Here is a 21,031-nt window from a genome sequence, read left to right on the forward strand (position 1 = left end):
CCCAGTTCTTAGGAAAGCCTGACCCACCTCCCTTATTTGTGCCTGGAAAGCAAAATGCACTAAGATTTGGCCACTTAGTATTCAGACCATGTCAAGATTCAAGTAAAAAGCCTATATTGCACCATCACCAGGCCAAACATAGCCAACAGTTCAAACCACAGTTAAATTATAAGCAAACATGGGGCAAAACAGGCAGACCTGTCTAGTCAATGAAGCAGTAGAGATAAAAGGAATTACTACATAAATGCCAATGTGGAGGCTTAATGAATACAGAGATGGTGTCCTTTCCAGCTGCCCCCAGTTAAGTGTAAAAGACCAGTAAGGATTTTGAGCATAATGCTTTCTTCCTCCTCTTCCTCCTCCTCCTCCTCCTCCTCCGCTTTTTCTTCTCCCCCTCCTGCTTCATCTTCTTTTAACATGCAAAGCGTCTCCCAAGGTATTGAGAAATGAACAATTCTTCTGTGCATGTCCATAGTTTTGCAGAGGGGTCAGCCAATGATTACTACTGGAAACATCAGATGCAGCAAAGGAAATGCAGTTAATACAATAATTCACATATGTTAATGCTTAGTTCCATCAATGTCAGCTTTATTTTCTTCTTGATATACACAAAGCTGGCACACAATTTTAACTGATGAGGTAATGTCATGTTTAATTTAGAGAGCCTTAAGCTGTCCACTCTAACTAGTGATATCATCTTTGCAGTTCCCTCGTGAGACTTTATGTAAACATAAGTAATGTGTCCTGGACAGTTTGAAAAGAGATTGTTAAAGATGACATTGGTTATCATGAAGATTTCCCCCACTTTGATCTCTTTTAAATTGCCAGATACAGTTTATATTACTGCCATATTCTAGCCATTCCTGAAATTAATATATCCCAGGACTTTTGAACCAAGTCAAACGCAGAAATAAAATAAAGGTTTGAAATGAATGGACTGTAATGTTTTCATGTCAGTTCTAGAAGAAAAATGGAAGACAGCTCAGATTATCTGGATCCTAGGTGACTTGGTAAATAACAAGAGAGGAAAGGGAAAGGCACTAAGAAGTGTGTAACACCAAACAAACAAAACTCTTCCTATTTTTGAGGGGGAATGCTAGTTTGTTGGAGATGGCTCCCCACCTCTTGGAGGTAAAGAAGCATATGTGTTATCTCAGTACAATATTTAGAATAATATTTTATTGTGACTTCCTTTACCATTTGTCTCCTTAGTGTATTATTATTAAGCCCGATTTTTTAAAAAATCACATCACTTTGGTGACTTGGAGTGTGTCACATTTCCTTTTCAAGCAACAATATTCCTTTAAAGATTCAGGCTGGTGGGTATAAACACAGTAATTTTCCATTTTTAAATAAACCTTTTTCTTTGGAGAGATTATGTTCTGCAATTCAAGTATAGCTTTGGAGAAGATGATCTGTGTTTTAACCACTGTGGATACTGAGAGAGTTTTTCCTAAGAAGTCTGGAGTTTGGTAGAATTGAGTTAAATAGTAAAGAATCTGTTTATTATTCTGTGGCCATATGTTTAGAGAGTCGCTCACAGAAATCAAAGTATTTTTCATGGAGAGCTCCAGCCAAGGAGACATTTTGGATTCATAAAAGAACTTCACAGTTTGAAAAGAATGCATAGCATTATGTATTGACACCCCACCACCACAGACAAAGGAACACAATTTAATAACAGAGAATTGTGCTCGTGAGATTTTTCTTTTTCTTGTTAATTGGTTACTTTAACTGACATTGTCTGCAAGTATAATGGACACCATTATTCTTAATAGTTCTGTGTTGCCAGATGATGTATACAGACATGATGTAGTCCATTTTGATTATTTCATTTTGCTAGATTTTTATCCCTCCATGTAATACAGTGGTGAATACAGATAGCACTGTTTTCCTAACAGACTATGCTGGATAATGCTGCCTTCTATATCACTGAAATTAAAAGGGCATTTCTCACTAACCTGTTGTCTCCTGTATTTATGTTAGGTATGACTACGTGGAGGTCATCGATGGAGACAATGAAAATGGACGCTTATGGGGAAAGTTTTGTGGGAAGATTGCTCCTTCCCCTGTAGTGTCTTCAGGGCCATTTCTTTTTATTAAATTTGTCTCTGACTATGAGACACATGGTGCTGGATTTTCCATACGTTATGAAATTTTCAAGAGAGGTGAGTGACTTCCTGCAGAACAAGTGTGGCTAAATGTTCATTACCATTGTTTGATTCCATGAATGACAAAGGGAAAAGAAGACAAAGGCATAATGCTTTGATCTTCTTGTAAAAAATTGTATATTCCCATTACAAAACTGTTGGAAAATACTTTAAACAAAGGAAAATTACCCAATGTATGGAAGAAGTCGTGTTTAAAGATTTTTTTAAGTGGGTCACCTGGGTGACGCAGTTGGTTGAGGGTCCAACTCTTGGTTTCGGCTCAGGTCATGATCTCACAGTTCATGAGTTTCAGCCGCACATCAGGCTCTGCGCTGATGGCGTGGAGCCTGCTTCAGATTCTGTCTCTCCTTCTCTCTGCCCCTCCCCAACTTGTGAGCACGCGCGTGCGCTCTCTCTCTCTCTCTAATAAATAAATAAACTTTAAAAAATATTTTTAAAGTATTTCAGGACTCAAAATTGCATCATTTTAATGTGTGACCAGTGTTTATAGGGTATATATTCTGTAAAACTCTCTAAGAGCATTTATTCTTATCTTTCTTCAAAAATAAGTGTGATCTTCTCTTGAAGTTTTATTTCTTTCATTCAAAATGTGTGAGTCTCCTTTATCTTAAAGCCATGTACATACATCCTGTTCCCTTTATTTCATTACAAAATTCAAAACTAGTATTTCCCAGGAAAGGGAAAGCAGTCTACTGGTGTTAGAGTTTCTAAAGCTGCTGAAGGAAGAAGAGGCTTTCTATTAATGTCTGTTAAGAAGAGGAATAGTTAGAGAAAGAACCTCTTGGAGGAAACAAAACAGTAAAGCTTTAAATGCCATTCCCCTTAGGAAATAAAGATCTTTCTCCCTCTACAATATAATCACTTAGTAGTAATCTTCTGTTCAAATGGTATATATTGAGATGGATAGAATCTGACAATTCCTAGTCTCCCAGCCTTGAAGAATTGAATGCACATATCAGTCAATTGATAAACAATGTATCTTTATCCAGATGTCACTGTTTTTTACAACAGCTGGTAGATTCCTTTAATGTGTTAAATTTAACCTTCCATTTTAGGTTGGCAGTAATGTGGTGGGTGGGAGTTCCAATCCAGGGACAGAAGCTTAAGATTTGAGTGTACTGTCCTAGAATAGGAGCTTTTTTTAATAGAAAAAAATCTAGTTACATCAATTACAGAGTCTCAGCGGCAACTGAGAATAACAAATAGGAGTCATTAGGAGTTTCTAGGAACATAGGTACAACTTCTTAAAATTTCAAAGAAATCTGCCATTGCCCCATACAAGTATGGATAGATAGAAACAATTCTGCAAACATTTGAATAAATAATAGTATACATATGACTTCAGTATGTACAGCTGATTACATATATACATATTTTCTTGTGTTGAAAGCTGTTTGACCTGTTGTAGAAATCATATTGTACATGTATGTATATGGACACACACACACACACACGTATCTACATTTGCTCACTTACCAGCATATGGCACTATAAAAGAAAATAAGGTGTCAGAAAGGAATTTAGGAGTAGCCTTTCATTTTCAGTGTTTCTCGAAGATCTGAAGATAGTTGAAAGAGGAGAGAGAGAGAGAGAGAGAGAGAGAGAGAGAGATCTATAACTAAGTCATTGAGAATTCTTCATATTCCTTCCTAATGAACTCAGCCCCCTATACTTCCATTTCCTCAGAGGTACTGTAATTTCCTTATCCTGATCTCCAACACCACCTTTGAAACTTGAAGCCTTATTTTTTCTCTCTCTTCTTGCCTCTCTACGTCCAATATGGCTTCTAGTTCTTTTGAATTTACATCCAAAAGCCTCCAAGAGTCATGCTGCCTTTCTGCATTCACTACATTAACTGAATAGGCCCAATTTGGGTTCTCCCTATGTTTTCTCATGCTACACACAGCTTCTCAAACAGTCATCAAGCCACTGTCCTCCAAATGCCTATGGCAGGTGTCCATCACCTATTGGGTCAAACCTCAGTGTCCCATTGGGTCAAGCTTAAGGCTTGACATCAAGTACTCCCAACCTTCTCCAGCTTCAAATCCCACAGATCCACACCTGGTTTCCTGCCTCGGATAGTGCACTGGGTAATGTCCAGCAAACGTGAATGTGAAGTTTAATTCTGCCTCTGACTATCAATCTGAATGTTCAGAGACTTGGATTCCTCATCTGGTAAATGGATAATAGTATCCAACACAGGTTTATTGAGAAGATAAGTTGAGATGAAAACATGAGAAACATGTAGCCAGTGCCTGTCACCAAAGATGTGTTCAGTAAACAATGCTTATGGATGAAGCTGGTGCCATTAGCTTTCAGAGCCTTCGCTCTCTATCAGTTTATATCCCTTAACCTCCATGGAAGCCTGGCTCTGGCTCTTTTCTTTCTTCTTCTCAAAAGCTTTTTTTAATTCTTCTACTTTTTTTTTCCTATGCATATACCCAACTTGTCCTCTACACATGCAAGTGCACACACACATACACACAATATACACATAATGCATATTATGTATACACACATATATCCAAGTATGTTTCACTAACCATTATGCTTCTTAATATTTTCAAATTTGTTCATATATGCATATTTTATTTCCCAACCAGATTGGTACCACCTGAAAAATGCAAAGAAAACATCTTTCCCCCCCTCACTGCATATACTATAGTCCTTACAGGTGTTTCATAGAAAGTCATTAACGAATACATTTATGCATACATATACAGGTTCATGGATATTTTTTTTCCTCAAAAGCCATTTAATGATATTATAGAATCCATGAATCTCCTTTTTTTATTTTTGAAAACATACCACCTCTTCCAGAGTGCAGCAATTTCAAGTTTCCTCAAAACACATAAATTATACTAATTATAGTTGGCCCAATAAATGAGTCTTTCACCTGTTGGCCTTGAGGTTTTTCTGGCACTAGATTACAGTTCTAAGGAAATTTTAGGCCATTTCTGCATCCCTAAGGCTGCATTTCTCGAAGGCCACCTTTGCAAATGTCAGTCAGCAAAGGCAGTCCCCACCTCTTCCCATGCTTCCTGGAGCCACCCTGGACACCCTAACTTTCTACCCAGGTCCCTCACTTTCCCCTTCTATGTGTCTTTTCCTAGATGGTGAAAGATTGGGCCATCAACCTGAAAATTATTCCCACTCACCTAAAACAATTTCTCCAGGAAACCCAAGCATCACTACCTATCACTCCTCCCCTGTCCTTCCCTTGGTCTGGGTTATCCAGCCTCAACTGCTGGAAGAAGCTGTAGACATTTTCTTTGTGTGTCCATGTGGGGAAGACATGGCATTTATTGAGAGCAAGACTGATCCCTTCACATGTTATTTGGTTATGAGTCTGGATTTTAATAATAATTCCAAGGAGACCGGGGCACCTGGGTGGCGCAGTCGGTTAAGCGTCCGACTTCAGCCAGGTCACGATCTCGCGGTCCGTGAGTTCGAGCCCCGCGTCAGGCTCTGGGCTGATGGCTCGGAGCCTGGAGCCTGTTTCCGATTCTGTGTCTCCCTCTCTCTCTGCCCCTCCCCCGTTCATGCTCTGTCTCTCTCTGTCCCAAAAATAGATAAAAAATGTTGAAAAAAAAAATTTAAAAAAAAAATAAAATAAATAAATAAATAAATAAATAAAAATAATTCCAAGGAGACCATCTTAGCTGTTACCATTGTGTACCCTTATTGTCATTAACAATGAAGCGTGGCATTCTTACAGCCACACAAGGTCCTCCAAGTCTTACAAATAAATCAAAAGCACAGTGTTCACTGGCGGCCAATGCCGTGTGTCACCTCTCACAGCAGCAGCTCACTCATGCCTAGACACACGGGGCTGCTCTCCCTCTCTCCTGTTTAGTGCTTCTGTACTCTCTACAGAGTTCCTTCACCCACTCCTGCCTTGCTCGTTTTGGGGAAGTGCTTGCTCATCTGTGGCAAACCTATGCAACAGTGAACAGGAAAAATATTAAAACAAATGTTGATGTTTACTGGACAAGTAGGAAAATACAGAATCTTGAAGTTTAAAGGGATTTTTTTCCCAAATCCTAAAGCCCACCTCCGATTTGTTATGTACAAAATCTGAAGACTGGGAAGGTTAGGAGGCCACTCAAGTTTACACAGCAGGTTAGCAGTAGAAGTAGGACTGGATCACAGATCTGGTGCTCAACCCAGTTCTCTTCTACTACTCCATGGAATTTCTCCAGTTTTTGTCACACTCCTTAGCAAACCTGGGCCAGCCTTAGTGAAAGCATTGAAATTATTTGATTTTGAAAGTATGCCTTTAATCCCTGTCATTTTTTCCTCTTATTAAATCTTGATCTCACCTGGATAATTTTACCTTTTTAAGAAGGAAAAAATATTAGTACCTGAATTGAACCCCACTGTCAGCTTTTCCTTATAAGGATCTTAAAAAAGCATCCCCCCCCACCCCGCACTGCCCCAGGGAGGAAGCTGGAGGTCTCCAGGGTCACTGTTCCTACATCTTAAAAATAAAATGAAAGGGATTCCAATATTATATATATATACATATATATATATATATATGTATATATATTTATATATGTGTGTGTGTGTATATATATATATATATAATTGTAAACTATAATGTCTTTGTAAATTAATGTCTTAAATTGGCAAAGTCCCTGTCATCTTAGAAGCCACCCATGAACTTAGAAACAGAATATAAATGATACAGCACATTCTGTAATCTTCTTACCTGTAATTGACATGGTAAATGTCACATGTTAGTAACTTTAACCAGAATCAAATAAGTGAGTATCTGAAGCCACCATGGTGAAGGATGAGCCACATCTGTGAAGGCTTTGGAAGGCATTTTAAACAAGTCAGACCTCTAAAGGCCAGGTTTATTGTGTACATCTAGTAATTTTTATTCTTCTGTGTCTCCAGTGCCACGAACATCTAGTATGTACATGGAGAGCAAACAATTGATTTGTTTTCTCAAAAGTCTGCCAGACGCACTGAGGTGGAGATTCAGCGTAGCAATTCTAAACACTAAAAATAGAGATCTGTTGGTTTAATTTAATCTGTATTGATGCCTACAGTGTTGTCTCTAGTACTTGGCTCTGTGGGAGAATATTTAGTTAAGAACACTCTCAACCAACCTCCTTATTAGAGCTGAATCCATGCATGCCATCACAGGGTGCCCATCAGTGAGACAATGGCCCAGGGAAAGAATTGTTGAATTGAATATTCCCAGGTTGGATCTTGAGTTTCAAGAGGATCAAGTCGTTGCTGATTCCCAGAGATCCTTAGGATCCCTTTGAAAATCATAGCAGCGGTGATGGTGATAAGGGGTCAAGTTGATGTGCTCATATTCTTGTAGATGGGCCATTTTCAATGGTGTGGTGAATACCACCCCATTTGCCGCTGGACGCCATGAATCAAAATTGTGGTCATTCATACGGTCATAAGGTCAACTTGCACTATAGATGTGTATGAGCTTGACCAATTTAAATTACCAATTACCATAATTTGTAAAGTGTTGAAAACCCTGAATAGTCACTAAAATTATACACTATAAATAGACACATTACACACCCACACATGTATGTTAAAAATAATTTTAGAATGGCACTGTATCTGATACATTGGGGAAGGCAACAATGTCAACATTGATATCAAGTGACTTCTAGCAACACGGCCTGTAATCACAGTTTATCGTGCCCTCACTAACAGCCACACTTTACCGGCACACCTGTGTCAACACCACTCAAAATGAGTCACTCACCCTGGATACATGTACGAATTACCTTTCACATTTAGTTTGTCAAAGAGGCATAGGTCACATCTGGCAGAGTTACTGAGTCACTGGTGTAGGAATCTGAAACCCAAACTCCCTCCACTGAATTCTCTCCCTCGCCTTTGTAAATGTTCTATTTCACCAATAAAGGGCTGTCAGCCTCAAGATTTAAAGATTTAAGCTTGAAGGGGCTATAATTATTTCTCTAGGGCTCTGTCGAGATTTCTGTAGCTTACTCATTCATTGTTCCCACATGATTTGATATTTGTCATTTTTTTTTCTCTGCAACAGCAGAAGTTTTTAAATTGCTTCACACAAATGGAAAACTAAGGTGAACACAATAAATCTGAACTTGACTTTCCATACCTATCACTCCTATAGTAAGGCTGAGTAATGAGTGATTTGGAAAGTGACTATAATCATGAGCTTTTGTTAGAAAGATATGCTGCCTTTACCCAGGTTATTTGTTGGTGAAGTTGTGTGAGTGGGATTTTCACTTTGCTCTTTCTTTTCTTTTGCTTCTAGGTCCTGAATGTTCTCAGAATTACACAGCACCTAGTGGAGTGATAAAGTCCCCAGGATTCCCGGAAAAATATCCCAACAGCCTTGAATGCACTTATATTATCTTTGCACCAAAGATGTCAGAGATTATCCTGGAATTTGAAAGCTTTGACCTGGAGCTTGACTCAAACCCTCCAGGGGGGATGTTCTGTCGCTATGACCGGCTAGAAATCTGGGATGGATTCCCTGATGGTAAGAAGGGCAGGAAGCATCCCCAAAAGGGGAGAATCTGGGGGAAGGGCACTGAGATCCTTTTACAAGTGTCATGATACATGCATCATTTTTTAAAAAAATAGTTCAGAAGGAGGAGATAAAACAAAGCAAAATGGTAACTCTCTTTATGAAGAGTAGTGATGAAATATTTGAGCTCAAAAGACAGTAAATATCTAGTCTAATTTCTTCAATTTATAGGTAAGGAAACTGGGGCCATGAACGATTATACATGGTCTCATAGCTATTTTTGTGATAGAATTAGGACCAACACATGGTTTTCCTGACTAAAGTATTTGCCTCATTTCATTGACCTGCCTACTGGTCATTAATTCACAGACCTGAAGAGATCAGTTAAGTCAAACAATTCACTTGACAAATGCAGAGACTAAAGACCAGAGAGGTTAAGTACTTGATACAATTTTAAGGGTGAAATGGCATCCATTATGCGGTTACCAAAAATTTAGAAATTTAGAAAAAGAAAGAGGATGTTTGGACATTCCTAATTTAGACAGATTCCTTATCTGCTCCCTAGGGAATTTTTATCTTTGGCAATTTGAATCATCTCAACACATCATCTGCATACATTGTTTTTATCATCTAAATTTATCCTACATTTTAAAATATATTTACTGAATACCTGCCATGTACCAGGCACTGGTCTAGCTACTTAGTAACAGAACAATCAAAGATGGCTGCCCTGCCCCCCACCCCCACCCCCCCCCACCCGGAGTTTCGATTCTGCCAGGGGCCATTGGACAATAAACAATACACTTACAGATGAAAGAATTCTGTCCTTGGAATGCAAAAAGTGAGAACTTCTGTAAACAACAACAACAACAAAAATGAAAGAAAGGAAAGTAGAGTAGAGCAAAGGCATGAAAAGTACTAGGGTTAAGAGACGGGGATATTTAGGTTGAAATTTTAAATAAGGTGGTCAGGTTCTGCCTTATTACAAAAATGTCATTTTAGCAAAGATTTGAAGGAGGTAGGGGGCAGGGGGGTGGCCATGTGGACAGCTAGATGAAAGTTTTCCATTTCTATCCTTGTGAATTAGAAGGTGAATGGCAAAAATACACACCCAAATCCTGAAAAGAGGGAGATAATATCAAATAATTTGTTGCAGCTGCATTGCTTGTCTTGTGTTTAGTCTGGTTTAATATTAAGATTTCTCTAGAGAACACACTCTACACAGATCAGGAAGGGCAGCTTGGAAGTTCTTACGAATCATGCAGTTAGAAATATGTAACCACCTATAAAATAGAGTCAGATATTATGATCAGGCTGGAGGAAAGAATATTTAAATAAATATTAAATTGTAAATGAAGGGCAAGTATCATGTGAAAGAGATTGCCTTTGCCTTTGAAATGACATTAAAATTCTCAGCGTAATTCAATTTAGCTATGTTCCTCAACAGTAAACAGCAATGGAGATAAACTGGGTTTAGAGAAAGCTTATATTGTCATTGCAGTAAGTGGGTGAGTTATCATTGGTGTAGTTTCGTCTTTGCTCTTTTACTATATAAATAGGGTTATGATGATCTTATCGAAACTCTTCATTAAGTAATGAGATTTGCCCAAACAGAGTGCTGATTGATTTCTAAGTATTCAATCTGATAATTAGGAAAACAATATTATAACAGTATTGTAATAATAGTTGGAACATTTAATAATGGGTTTATTTGTTCACAGCCCAAATTTGCACCCTTCCATTCTAGAACTTACATTTAAATTGACATTTGAAAAGGAGGTCCAATCAACCAACTTATTTAGAATACTTTCAGAAAGAAGCACATTGTTATTAGTGTCAAGGGTTTTTCAAAGTAGTAATTTTCTGGCTCTAGAAAATCACTGAGTTGAAGAGAGGAACAATTAACAATAAGAGTTATCAGCCTTGCAATTCACTAATGTTTTAAACTACAGTGCACTTGACTTATTCCCAGAGAAAACTGGCCTTGTCCAGCCTACACCAGCATAACAGCTCTCTCCTTTTTAGGCAAAAATGACAGACTTCCCCTCCTGGGTTTGTCAGTGGCACTAGAAACATTTTTGTTATAGTAGTTCAACACATACAGCCCCTTGCCAGCAAAATTGCTTTTACTCTTTGATATCCCTTCCAAAAACAACAACCAGAAGGCGCTGAAGGCTTTTAACCATCAAGTGATTTTATGTTGCCTTTTATCATACACATTGAATTAGGTGACTATGTAATTGAAAGCTACCCATTGAATAGGATTGACTTTGAAGAAAAGCAGTTTACTCCCAAACTCAAGTCGAGGTACGCATTGTTGTGAATCACACATCTCTGTCTATCACTCCTTAAGCTCCATGGATTCGGAAGTAGCGACTCTGTAGTAATTGGTGGAAGTTTACATATGGTTTGTGAGCCATGAGCTGAGCACACTGCCCGGCCCTGGTGGATATTGCAAATGTTTGTGCTGAATTCTGGAGCCAAACACGAATGCTTAGCTCACACCACATGGGCACACATGAAGTCAACTCTCCCCCCAGGCTTTAGCTGCTGTCGTTACCTACATTCCAAAAACTATCAACTATTTGAGGAGTAAGTTTCATGAACGCTAGATTGAGCTCTGTTTGGATTTTATTGACTTACTGTTTATATTAAAATTAACTTCTGGGGCGCCTGGGTGGCTCAGTGGGTTAAACGTCCAACTTCAGCTCAGGTCATGGTCTCACAGTCCGTGGGTTCAGGCCCTGCACTGGGCTCTGTGCTGACAGCTCAGAGCCTGGAGCCCGCTTTGGATTCTGTGTTTCCCTCTCTCTCTCTGCCCCTCCCCCACTCATATGCTGTCTGTCTCTCTTAAAAACAAATAAAAACATTTAAAAATAAAAAATAAAATTAAATTAAACTTCTAAAATAGAAATGATATAAACATAAAATTATAAACATTCCAAAATGTAAATGACATAAATGTGCAATTTTTTTTTTTTCTGGGGAAAAGTTGCCAAGTCCAGATATTCTCCAACAAAAAGTTTATTATTGTAGGAAAACAATACCTGGTCTATTTTGTACTTTTTCGAAGTGATTACCTTTTTTGTTTAGTTATTCAGAATGCCTCCTTTTGAAAGTCTGTCTTTATAGCAGATTGCTGCCTTTATTTTTTTGCCCCCCACCATAGAAAGGGAACAGGAGACCAAACTGTCTCATTCTGAGGTGAGAGATTGGAGAGATTAATTATTGGAGAAATTAATGGAAAAATACAAATAACAGGGTAATGCCATTCCCAGTTGCAGTTATATATTTTAAATAGCACAAATACTTTATTGCCTTCACACCTGGAAAGATATGGTCACTATGCACCTACTGTCCCCCCAAGAGATTGTTTAGCACATATTGCTTACTTAAATTCTTCAGTAATGCAATTGCTGAGTTCCACTTCTGTTTTTGTGGGTTTCCATTCATCTCCTTGGCCTAACGGAAAGAGGAAATCCAATAGCTGTGTTCATGTAAATACACAAATGAGCACATGCATGAGATAGATAAGTACTGTGCCCACTCTTGCTCAGATCAATATTGCATTAGCTTGCTAGGCTAAGTTCTTGCTGTTGTTCAGGAAAATTCAATACTTCTTTGTCTTATAGTCGAAAAAGCCTTTTCACTCTCATATCTTGAGGGCTCCTAAAGAGAGTTGCACACTGCTATCCGGGGGCAAGGTTCTAAAGGACAGAAGGCAGATTTACCCGGCATGTCTTAAACATTATAAACCAGTGAGTCATGGAGACTCTCTAAATTATGAGTCTGCATTAGACAAGTTCTCTTCTGTTTGCTCTTTCAAAGAGACTCCCCCTCCCCGCTCCCCAGAGGAATGGAGTGGTGGGGGGAGGGTGGAGAATCTGCAGCCAGAGCTTAAGGGGTTGAGTGTGGCTTCCCTTGTGCACTTGTATTCTTGGCGGGTCAATGGCTGTGGTGATCAGAGACCGGCTCCAAGGACTAAGGCTGTAAATGTTTGCCCACAAGCTAAAGAAAAAGAAAGTTATGAAACCACAATAATGGAATTTAAATGAGGGGAAAAAGTGAGAACCTACGAATGGACTCTAGGCCTCTCATTAAGATTGTAAATCAGAAATGGGATTCTTTTCAAGGAAAGGAAAGACCGGAGTTTATGGCTCTAGCTCGGTGTTTTCATGCATATGTCATGGGCAACTTTGTGCTCCATAGGGAAGAAAAAAGTGTTGAATTCATTCAGAATGATGAAAATCTGCCAAAGGACTAGCACTTGTAGAAGAAGCTGAGGCTCAGATTAAAGCTCAAGAGAAACAAAACTGCGAGTTTCATCTCCTGAGATGCTCTCTTCTGCCAACTGGGAAACCTGATAGAACAACATTTCTTCCCATAACAGAGTCCCTGTTCATGACCATGGCATGCCCCGTAGATAATCTGTATCAATTCTCCTAATGGGCCAGGGTCCTTGTTTTCTTCATAATAAAGCAGGCTACACACACACACACACACACACACACACACACACACACACAATGGTTGGTTGCTGGAGAATGAGGAGTTACAGTAGAGAAAACTCTTTAAATTCAATCACATCAATTACTATGAATGCATGGAGAAGTTATCAGATGTTCGAAGTAACCATTTTTCACTAACTCGAATGTGGAAACACTTTGGTTTAGTTGTAGTTTTAGGTTTGCTTTGTTTTAAGAGGGCCAGCCAAGAGCTGAAAACCTGTCAGCCAAGGATCTGAGCACTCCGAAAAGCAGGGTGCTTGGACTAGCCAGCTGCCTACTAGGAACTCAGTGGGTAGGTGAGGCTCCAGGGAGATCAGTTCTTATGAGACTCACTTTTCCAATCACATTGGAAGCTGCTTCTAGTCTTCATCAGCTGCTTTCTGCATCCAAGCTCCACACACGGGCCTTGGCACACCAAGTCCCTTCTATAGGCCCATCCTTCCAGAGAGGGGTCCACCCACTGTGCTTCCTTGAACAAAGCAATAACTCTTAGTTGAAATGCAGAGAACCATGGATTTCTTGGAGGGGAAAATGGTCCACACCAGATTGTCCTTCTAAGCCCAAACCATCTGCTATGTTTTTACCATATGTGCAATGGAAAAAAAAAAAAAAAAAAAACTAGAGAAAAGGGGATTTTTTTTTTCCTTGCTGATGATCTGGACAGGGAATTGGAGAGATTCTCCAAGCCCAGAGGGCTTGTGCACTATCTATGTGGCAAGTTGCAATTACTAACTGCCAAGGTTTATCTAAAAGCACTTCAACAAAGGGGTGGCCAGTTTAAGCCTAGTTGCAGTTTGACATATCACAAATTAATCAGTGTTCCCAATTTTTCACTGCCCCAGGTACTACTTTTTTTCCTGATATGCACAGTCAAATGGCTCCTTTGGGCCATCTTTTAGCCACAGGACCTAAGTGCAATGTGGTCATGTCTCTTAAGTTTGGGAGAGAAAAAAAACAGAGAAAAGTCAGATGCATTTTCTTTTCATTTTGTTTACAACTTATTATTACGTATAAATTATTGGTGTCTGTAGCTTCTAATTTTTTTAAATTGTTACAATTATAAATTATCCATTAGATAGAGCCCTGTCTGTGATGTTCATCATAATAAGGCTCCAGAACTAAAAGATGGAATGAAGAAGGAAATTGGGGTTACTCAATGTTGAATCAGATTCCTGGCACTGGTCTGGTTGCATCCGGAACCAGTTCCCTGGATCTCCTCATAGGGTGGGGAAAGTGAGTAAAGCATCTTCCAGAACCCTTGGTGATCACAGCCTAGCTGGAATCTTTCAGCACTGGGCAATGTGTGCAGTTTGGTCCTGGAGATGAATGTCAAGGTGACACTTGACAGCCCAAATCTCATTCACTGCAGATGAAGCAAGCATTTTGATTCTGTTCCTGAAAACAATCCTGCTCAGTGGGGAATGAGGTTATATGCCTGTTATTGCCCTTCTAAGCACACTTTAAATCCCTCTCCACAAACCTGATCCAATATGTTCACAGTGAACCAATTAACCAGGGAAGACTTGCTTTGGGTAAGAAAACACTTCTGGGTTCTGCCGGGACCCATGTTTGCAAATGGTTATTCTTGCATCTGCGGTGGAACAAAAGATACTTTAATGTTCTCTGCATTTCTCCCTTTCTAGTTGGTCCTCACATCGGGCGTTACTGTGGACAGAAGACACCAGGTCGAATCCGTTCCTCCTCGGGCATTCTCTCCATGGTTTTTTATACTGACAGTGCAATCGCAAAAGAAGGCTTCTCAGCAAACTACAGTGTTTTGCAGAGTAGTGTCTCAGAAGGTCAGTATTTATTCACCCTGCAAAGCCCTGTGGTAAACACTCCATGTTATTCCTCCTCACACATCTGTGGCCACATGAAACACTAAAGAAATGGTTTGTGAATTGGAATGTCAAATATTTATTTTTCTCTTTTAAATGGTTTTTATGGATATCAATAGGAAGAACTGTTTGGTGTGCTTTCTTAAGGAAATTGTGGATGAGAAGGCTGCTTGTGAGCCTCTGAAATTATGGGAGAAAGTGGGAAATGGCAAAACAGTGTCCTGAAACAACGAACTATAGCCAGACCCTATCTGGCACCCTTGAATGTGTACTGGGCTGAGAATCATAAAAGGACAGGCATTGATCACAAGGGGTAGGAACAAATCCGCCATAGTTTATTGACAAGGCAGTCTTACAGAATAGATGACACCTGGTGGATTGGTTTGTGAAGACACCAATGGAAGCCATTTGTTTTTTGTTTTTAGGTGAATAAAAGCGGATATTCGTGTAAAAGAAGCATGTTTTAATTTCGGTTATAGCTTTCCACAAAAGAAAGAGGAAGTACTATGTTTCACATCTTATTAAAATGCTCAACTAACTCAACCCTTCTTCAAAGTTTATGTGGTGTCCAGCTCTTTTAAGGGCCCAAGGAAAACACCAGAAAGAACAATGAATAAATTGTGTATTTCATCAGGTCTAGCTGCCAGGTTGTAAAGTAACATAGGGAAGAGGACAGGGGCTGTTCGGAGACCTTTCCTGCAGATATACTAGTATCTTTTTTTTTTTTTTTTTTTTTTAAATATTTGTCACATGGGTGCCCTGGGTGGCTCAGCTGGTTGGGCATCCCACTCTTTTTTTTTTTTTTAAGCTTTATTTATCTTTGAGAGAGACAGACCAACAGAGCGTGAGCAGGAGAAGGGCAGAGAGAGGGAGACAGCATCTGAAGCAGGCTCAAGGCTCTGAACTGTCAGCACAGAGCCTGATGCGGGGCTCAAACTTACGAATGATGAGATCATGGCCCAAGCCAAAGTCAGACACTTAGCCAACTGAGCCACCCAGGTGCCCCATAGATATGCTAACATCTTTTCTTTTTTAAATTTTTTTTTTTTAACGTTTATTCATTTTTGAGACAGAGAGAGACAGAGCATGAACAGGGGAGGAGCAGAGAGAGTGGGAGACACAGAATCTGAAACAGGCTCCAGGCTCTGAGCTGTCAGCACAGAGCCCGACGCGGGGCTCGAACTCACGGACCGTGAGATCATGACCTGAGCCGAAGTCGGACGCTTAACCGACCAAGCCACCCAGATGCCCCTGCTAACATCTTTTCTACCAGATCTTACTGGAAAATGAAAAGGCCAATTAAATTTCAAGATCTTATTTGTGCTTAATTTGATTAATTAATTTATATATGTTTGTGTCTATAAATATTTGTAAATGTTTATTGAGAGAGATAGAGAGAGAGAGAGAGAGAGAGAGAACATGGGGGAGAGGCAGACAGAAGTAGAGAGAGAGAGAAGCCCAAGCAGATTCCACGCTGTCAGCACAGAGCGCGACACAGGGCTGGATCCCATGAACCATGAGATCATGACCTGAGCTGAAATCTAGAGGTGGATGTTCAACCAGCTGAGCCACCCAGGCACCCCTATAAATATTTCTATATTACAAATAACAAATCTAAGCTTAAAAGTATGAAACCAGTGAAAGAAAACCTTCTATGCCATAAAACTTCACCTATTATGATAGAAAATTCAGAAAATGTGCAAGTTTGGTTAGTTGGCATTTTTCTTGATGATTGAGAATCCTTAATCTCTAAAGCTTTTTTTCCCCATGTTAGTACTTTTAGATTCACATTTCTTAAAGTTGATTATTTATTTCTCTATGTCATATTTCATATCAATGTCATATTTCATTGTTTCACTGAGTATATGAGGCCTAATGGAATACATGCTTTCATGATTCATAGTCATCATTGTGAGCATTATCATTTTATGTTGTAAAACTGTGGTCCTCCTTGGGACCATATGATACTGTGGTTTACTTCTGATGGATACTCTCGTGTTTTAATAATATAAACTAATGATGTTAATAATCATGACAAGGCCAGGGCAGGAGGCATGAGAACAAAGGGAATCAGGGAGAAGTGGCCCAGGTGCCAACTACAAAGAAATCTGAAAGACAGAGAATTAAGGTCTACTATTCACCAAATATGGATTATAAACAGACATAGAATCTTTTTTCACTTTTACTGGATCTTAGAGAAAATACTAAAACTTTTGGTGTGTACTCGTATGAACTTTGAAAATAAATCAAAAGTGCCATCATTTCCTAGTAATTTTTTTAAAGTATATTTATTTATTTTGAGAACAACAGAGTCAGAGCAAGTGGGGGGAGGGGCAGAGACAGAACTGCAAGCAAGGTCTGCACTGCCAGCACAGTCTGATGTGGGGCTTAAACTCATGAACCATGAGATCATGAGCTGAGCCAAAACCAAGAGTCGGGACCCTCAACTGACTGAGCCACCCAAGCACCCCCTAATAGATTTCTAATAGTATTTCTGTCAACCTAGGTCCAGTTAGGAAAATAATTAATCCACTACAAGATCTTCAGAACCCTGTTTTTAAAAATTACTGCCATGAATTTATTCCCACGTATCAGTACCACATCTCAATAAGTCCCCCACTGTCATCTTCTGTAAGATTTTGTGTGAATGTCAACATGAATGTTTTAGTTTGCCAGATTATAAAAAGAATCTGCCTTTCAGGTCCCCTATGTTTTCATGACTTTGGGCCATTTTTTCCCCTCTAGATTTCAAATGTATGGAAGCTCTGGGCATGGAATCAGGGGAGATTCATTCTGACCAAATCACAGCTTCTTCCCAGTATAGCACTAACTGGTCTGCAGAACGCTCTCGCCTCAACTACCCTGAGAATGGGTGGACTCCCGGAGAAGATTCCTACAGAGAGTGGATACAGGTATGTAGCAGGAGATGTGGCATCTTTAGGGTGGAAGATTTTGGTCATCTAGAAAAGGTGTTGAAAAAAAGCAGTGCAATGCCTGATGCCTGCAGGTGAGAAGACAAAAGGAATGGGCACCAAGTGGCATCACCCTGCAGAACCATCAGGTCACTGCAGTCTAAGAAAAGCAGGCCTGGTTGATGTCCTTAAAATTCTTTTTTTTTTTTTTTTTTAACTCTTCAGAGAATGCCCAGTTGTCTCACTTTGGTAACAACTAAAAGATCTGATTTTTCCTAACAACTACACATTTTATATTCATATACTTCCTCCTTCAACAGATTTTTATTTCCTTGATGAAATATATTGGCTCAACCAGTAGACTTGCATGAAATAGTTATATCAAAGTACAAGGCTTCTTATTTGTTCAGAGTAGAAGAAGGAAAGAAAGGAGCTGAGGTTTGCTTTTCCATACAAGTGTACATAGCACATGCCCAAGAAAGCAGTGGGAGCAGATCAAGGGCACTGGTCTTTGTGGGCTGTGTATATACACATGTATGTCTGAAATGGACACATTTGTATCCTTATTATGACCTTGCTTCTGCTTCCCTCCCTTTGCCCTGATACCCCCTTCCTTACCATTACCCTTACATCCCTGACAGACTCTCCTCTTCTGCACCATGACTCCCTTGCCCCAACTCATCCCTGGCACCAATCCTAATACCTAAGCCTGGCCAACCTTGATGTCTGGATATGCCCACTCAAGACCTGATGCTCATGTTCTTGAGTTTTTCACCCACTGTCAAATGAAACATTGGGTATCTGGCTGTGTGGGTTAAACTGTGGGCAAATTATACAAAGTTATTTGCTGAAGGATACAGGCTTAATTTTCATAGAGTAGGCAAAGCTTGTCTTACATACATTGCAAGATATATAAAAATGACTAATTCCCAGAGAGAGTTTCTAAGCAAGAAAAAAAGCAAGATGATTAATCCCCTACTTTCTATATTCATTGCTGTTTCAGTCTTTTGAGCACAAATCCCAGATTTTGTTTTACTTTGTAAAGGTCAATATTAGTTTAACATACACTTAAAGTGAAATGGCCTATTACAGGAGACTGAACTCCTGCTAACCTCTAAATGATAACACTGAGAAATGTGTAGACGGTGAGAAAAGATGAGATTTTTACCTAAGGATTGCTGAATCCAGCTCTAGATTAAGTCAGAAGTTAAATGAATTTGCCTATGTCAAAATAGCTCTTGGTAACTTGTTTTTTCACATCCCCAAACCAACAGGCAGTTCAGTATGATTGACAGACGTGTCTCCAGAGGAAAGCTTGCATTTTGCAGTGCTAAGCATGTTTGCATGGTAACGTGGTCCTATTCTTGGTAATGTGGAGAGTGCTCAATAATTTAGGGACAGTGTTGGGCTTGCAAGACTTCTGAAATTGCAACTGTAGCAATTCTTCTGTGCAAGACAATTCTGTGTCAGTAGAAACATTGAGACAAGATGGGCTCTCACAAAGCATTTGTCAACAAGACAGGATTTACATCCTTCTCAGGAGCTAGGCAAAAGGAAAAAAAAATCTGAAATGGTCCGACTTTTTCTATCAAAGCATAGAAAGCAATGGTTAGGAGAAGCTACGTAACCAAAATCTCTCAAACAAGGTTTACTTATTACTCAAGCTACTCTCCATCGGTCAGCTGGGGGTCTGTTCCACATCTTCTTTTTTTAAAATTTTTTTTTCAACGTTTTTTATTTATTTTTGAGACAGAGAGAGACAGAGCATGAACGGGGGAGGGGCAGAGAGAGAGGGAGACACAGAATCGGAAACAGGCTCCAGGCTCCGAGCCATCAGCCCAGAGCCTGACGCAGGGCTCGAACTCACGGACCGCGAGATCGTGACCTGGCTGAAGTCCGACGCTTAACCGACTGCGCCACCCAGGCGCCCCTGTTCCACATCTTCTAACACCAGGACCTGGACAGAGGGGACAGCTGTCATCTCAAATATTGCTGGTCACCAAGCAAGCAAAGGGAAAAAGAGAGCACAGCCATTGTGCTAACTCTTATGGTCCCCTCAAAGAGCGCTTTCACCCATTTTCATTGCCAAAGCACATCCCATGGCCACACTTAGCTTCTGAGGGGTAGCAATTCACTTCATGCTGGATGGAGGAGAGCTAGAAATTTGGTGAACAGCATGAATGACAATTGTGCCATTCGTAGAATAGTTACCATTTATTGAGGGTTTACTATGGGGCCCCACTTCTGCTGAGTACTTGACATATTTGTATTTCATCCTCACAGTAATCCTGTGAAGGAGGTGCTATTATCCTCATTTTACAAAGGAGGACCCTGAGGTTCCGAGAGATTAGTAAATGCCCAAGATCACAGTGAATGACTGGGTTTGGAATCAGGGTCTGCCAAACTCCCAACACCTGCTTCTTTACACTTCAGTCTCCTCTGTCTTTATCATTTGTTACCTTTCATATGAATTCAGGTATATCTTGGGACATAATTCCCTTCATGCCTTTCCTTGTGAGAGGACACACGGAGATGAGTCGGGTGCTTACTCTTTCTAAGTCTAGCATTCAATGCCCTTATGCCTCCATCCCTATGGACGATGAATATCAGAGAGACTCAGCATCAGTTCACCTTGAGGTAAGATTATCTTTTGCTCCTTCTGGAGCTCACTGGACTCATTTACATGTTTGTTGTATCTTTTCCCTCATGATGGGAGCTCTTATCATTCACCCATCACCTAATTATGAATAATTTTGTATGTTTCCAGCTTTTCTGAAACTCCTTGGAAGTGGTTGGCTTGTTGTTTTCATTGGGTAGATGTTTTACATTAACCACCAAGTAAAGCATAATTGAGGCTGAGGGCAAGAGGCGCGTACCTCCAATCACAGGAGCATTAGCGCACAGACATTTCTATTTATATGCACATCAGTATGCGATTGGTATTTGTTTTCTTTTTCTACTTTTTCACATTTTGCATAAGATATACCCCCACAAAACATGTTGCTGTAGCAACAAGAACAAACACTTGCATGTGTTAAATTAATAAGACAGTGTTGGAAGCTGACTTTCCTTCAAGACAGGAACAGTCTTTGGTTGCCATTGT

General features: G+C 39.8%; 1 protein-coding gene across 4 annotated transcripts in view; it reads left to right on the forward strand.

Annotated features, from left to right (window-relative positions):
* NRP1 (neuropilin 1) overlaps window positions 1-21,031 on the forward strand; it is a 138,431-nt gene that overhangs the window by 53,711 nt on the left and 63,689 nt on the right. For all 4 annotated transcript variants that reach the window (XM_019465170.2, XM_019465173.2, XM_019465174.2 and 1 more), the window contains exons 3-6: window positions 1,987-2,168; window positions 8,455-8,682; window positions 14,822-14,977; window positions 17,762-17,928. In XM_019465170.2, coding sequence (XP_019320715.1) covers window positions 1,987-2,168; window positions 8,455-8,682; window positions 14,822-14,977; window positions 17,762-17,928 — 733 coding nt within the window. The remainder of the gene's footprint in view (window positions 1-1,986; window positions 2,169-8,454; window positions 8,683-14,821; window positions 14,978-17,761; window positions 17,929-21,031) is intronic.

The sequence above is a fragment of the Panthera pardus genome, unplaced genomic scaffold, assembly GCF_024362965.1.
Source record: "Panthera pardus isolate Hobbes unplaced genomic scaffold, ASM2436296v1 HiC_scaffold_6, whole genome shotgun sequence".
NCBI lineage: Eukaryota > Metazoa > Chordata > Mammalia > Carnivora > Felidae > Panthera > Panthera pardus.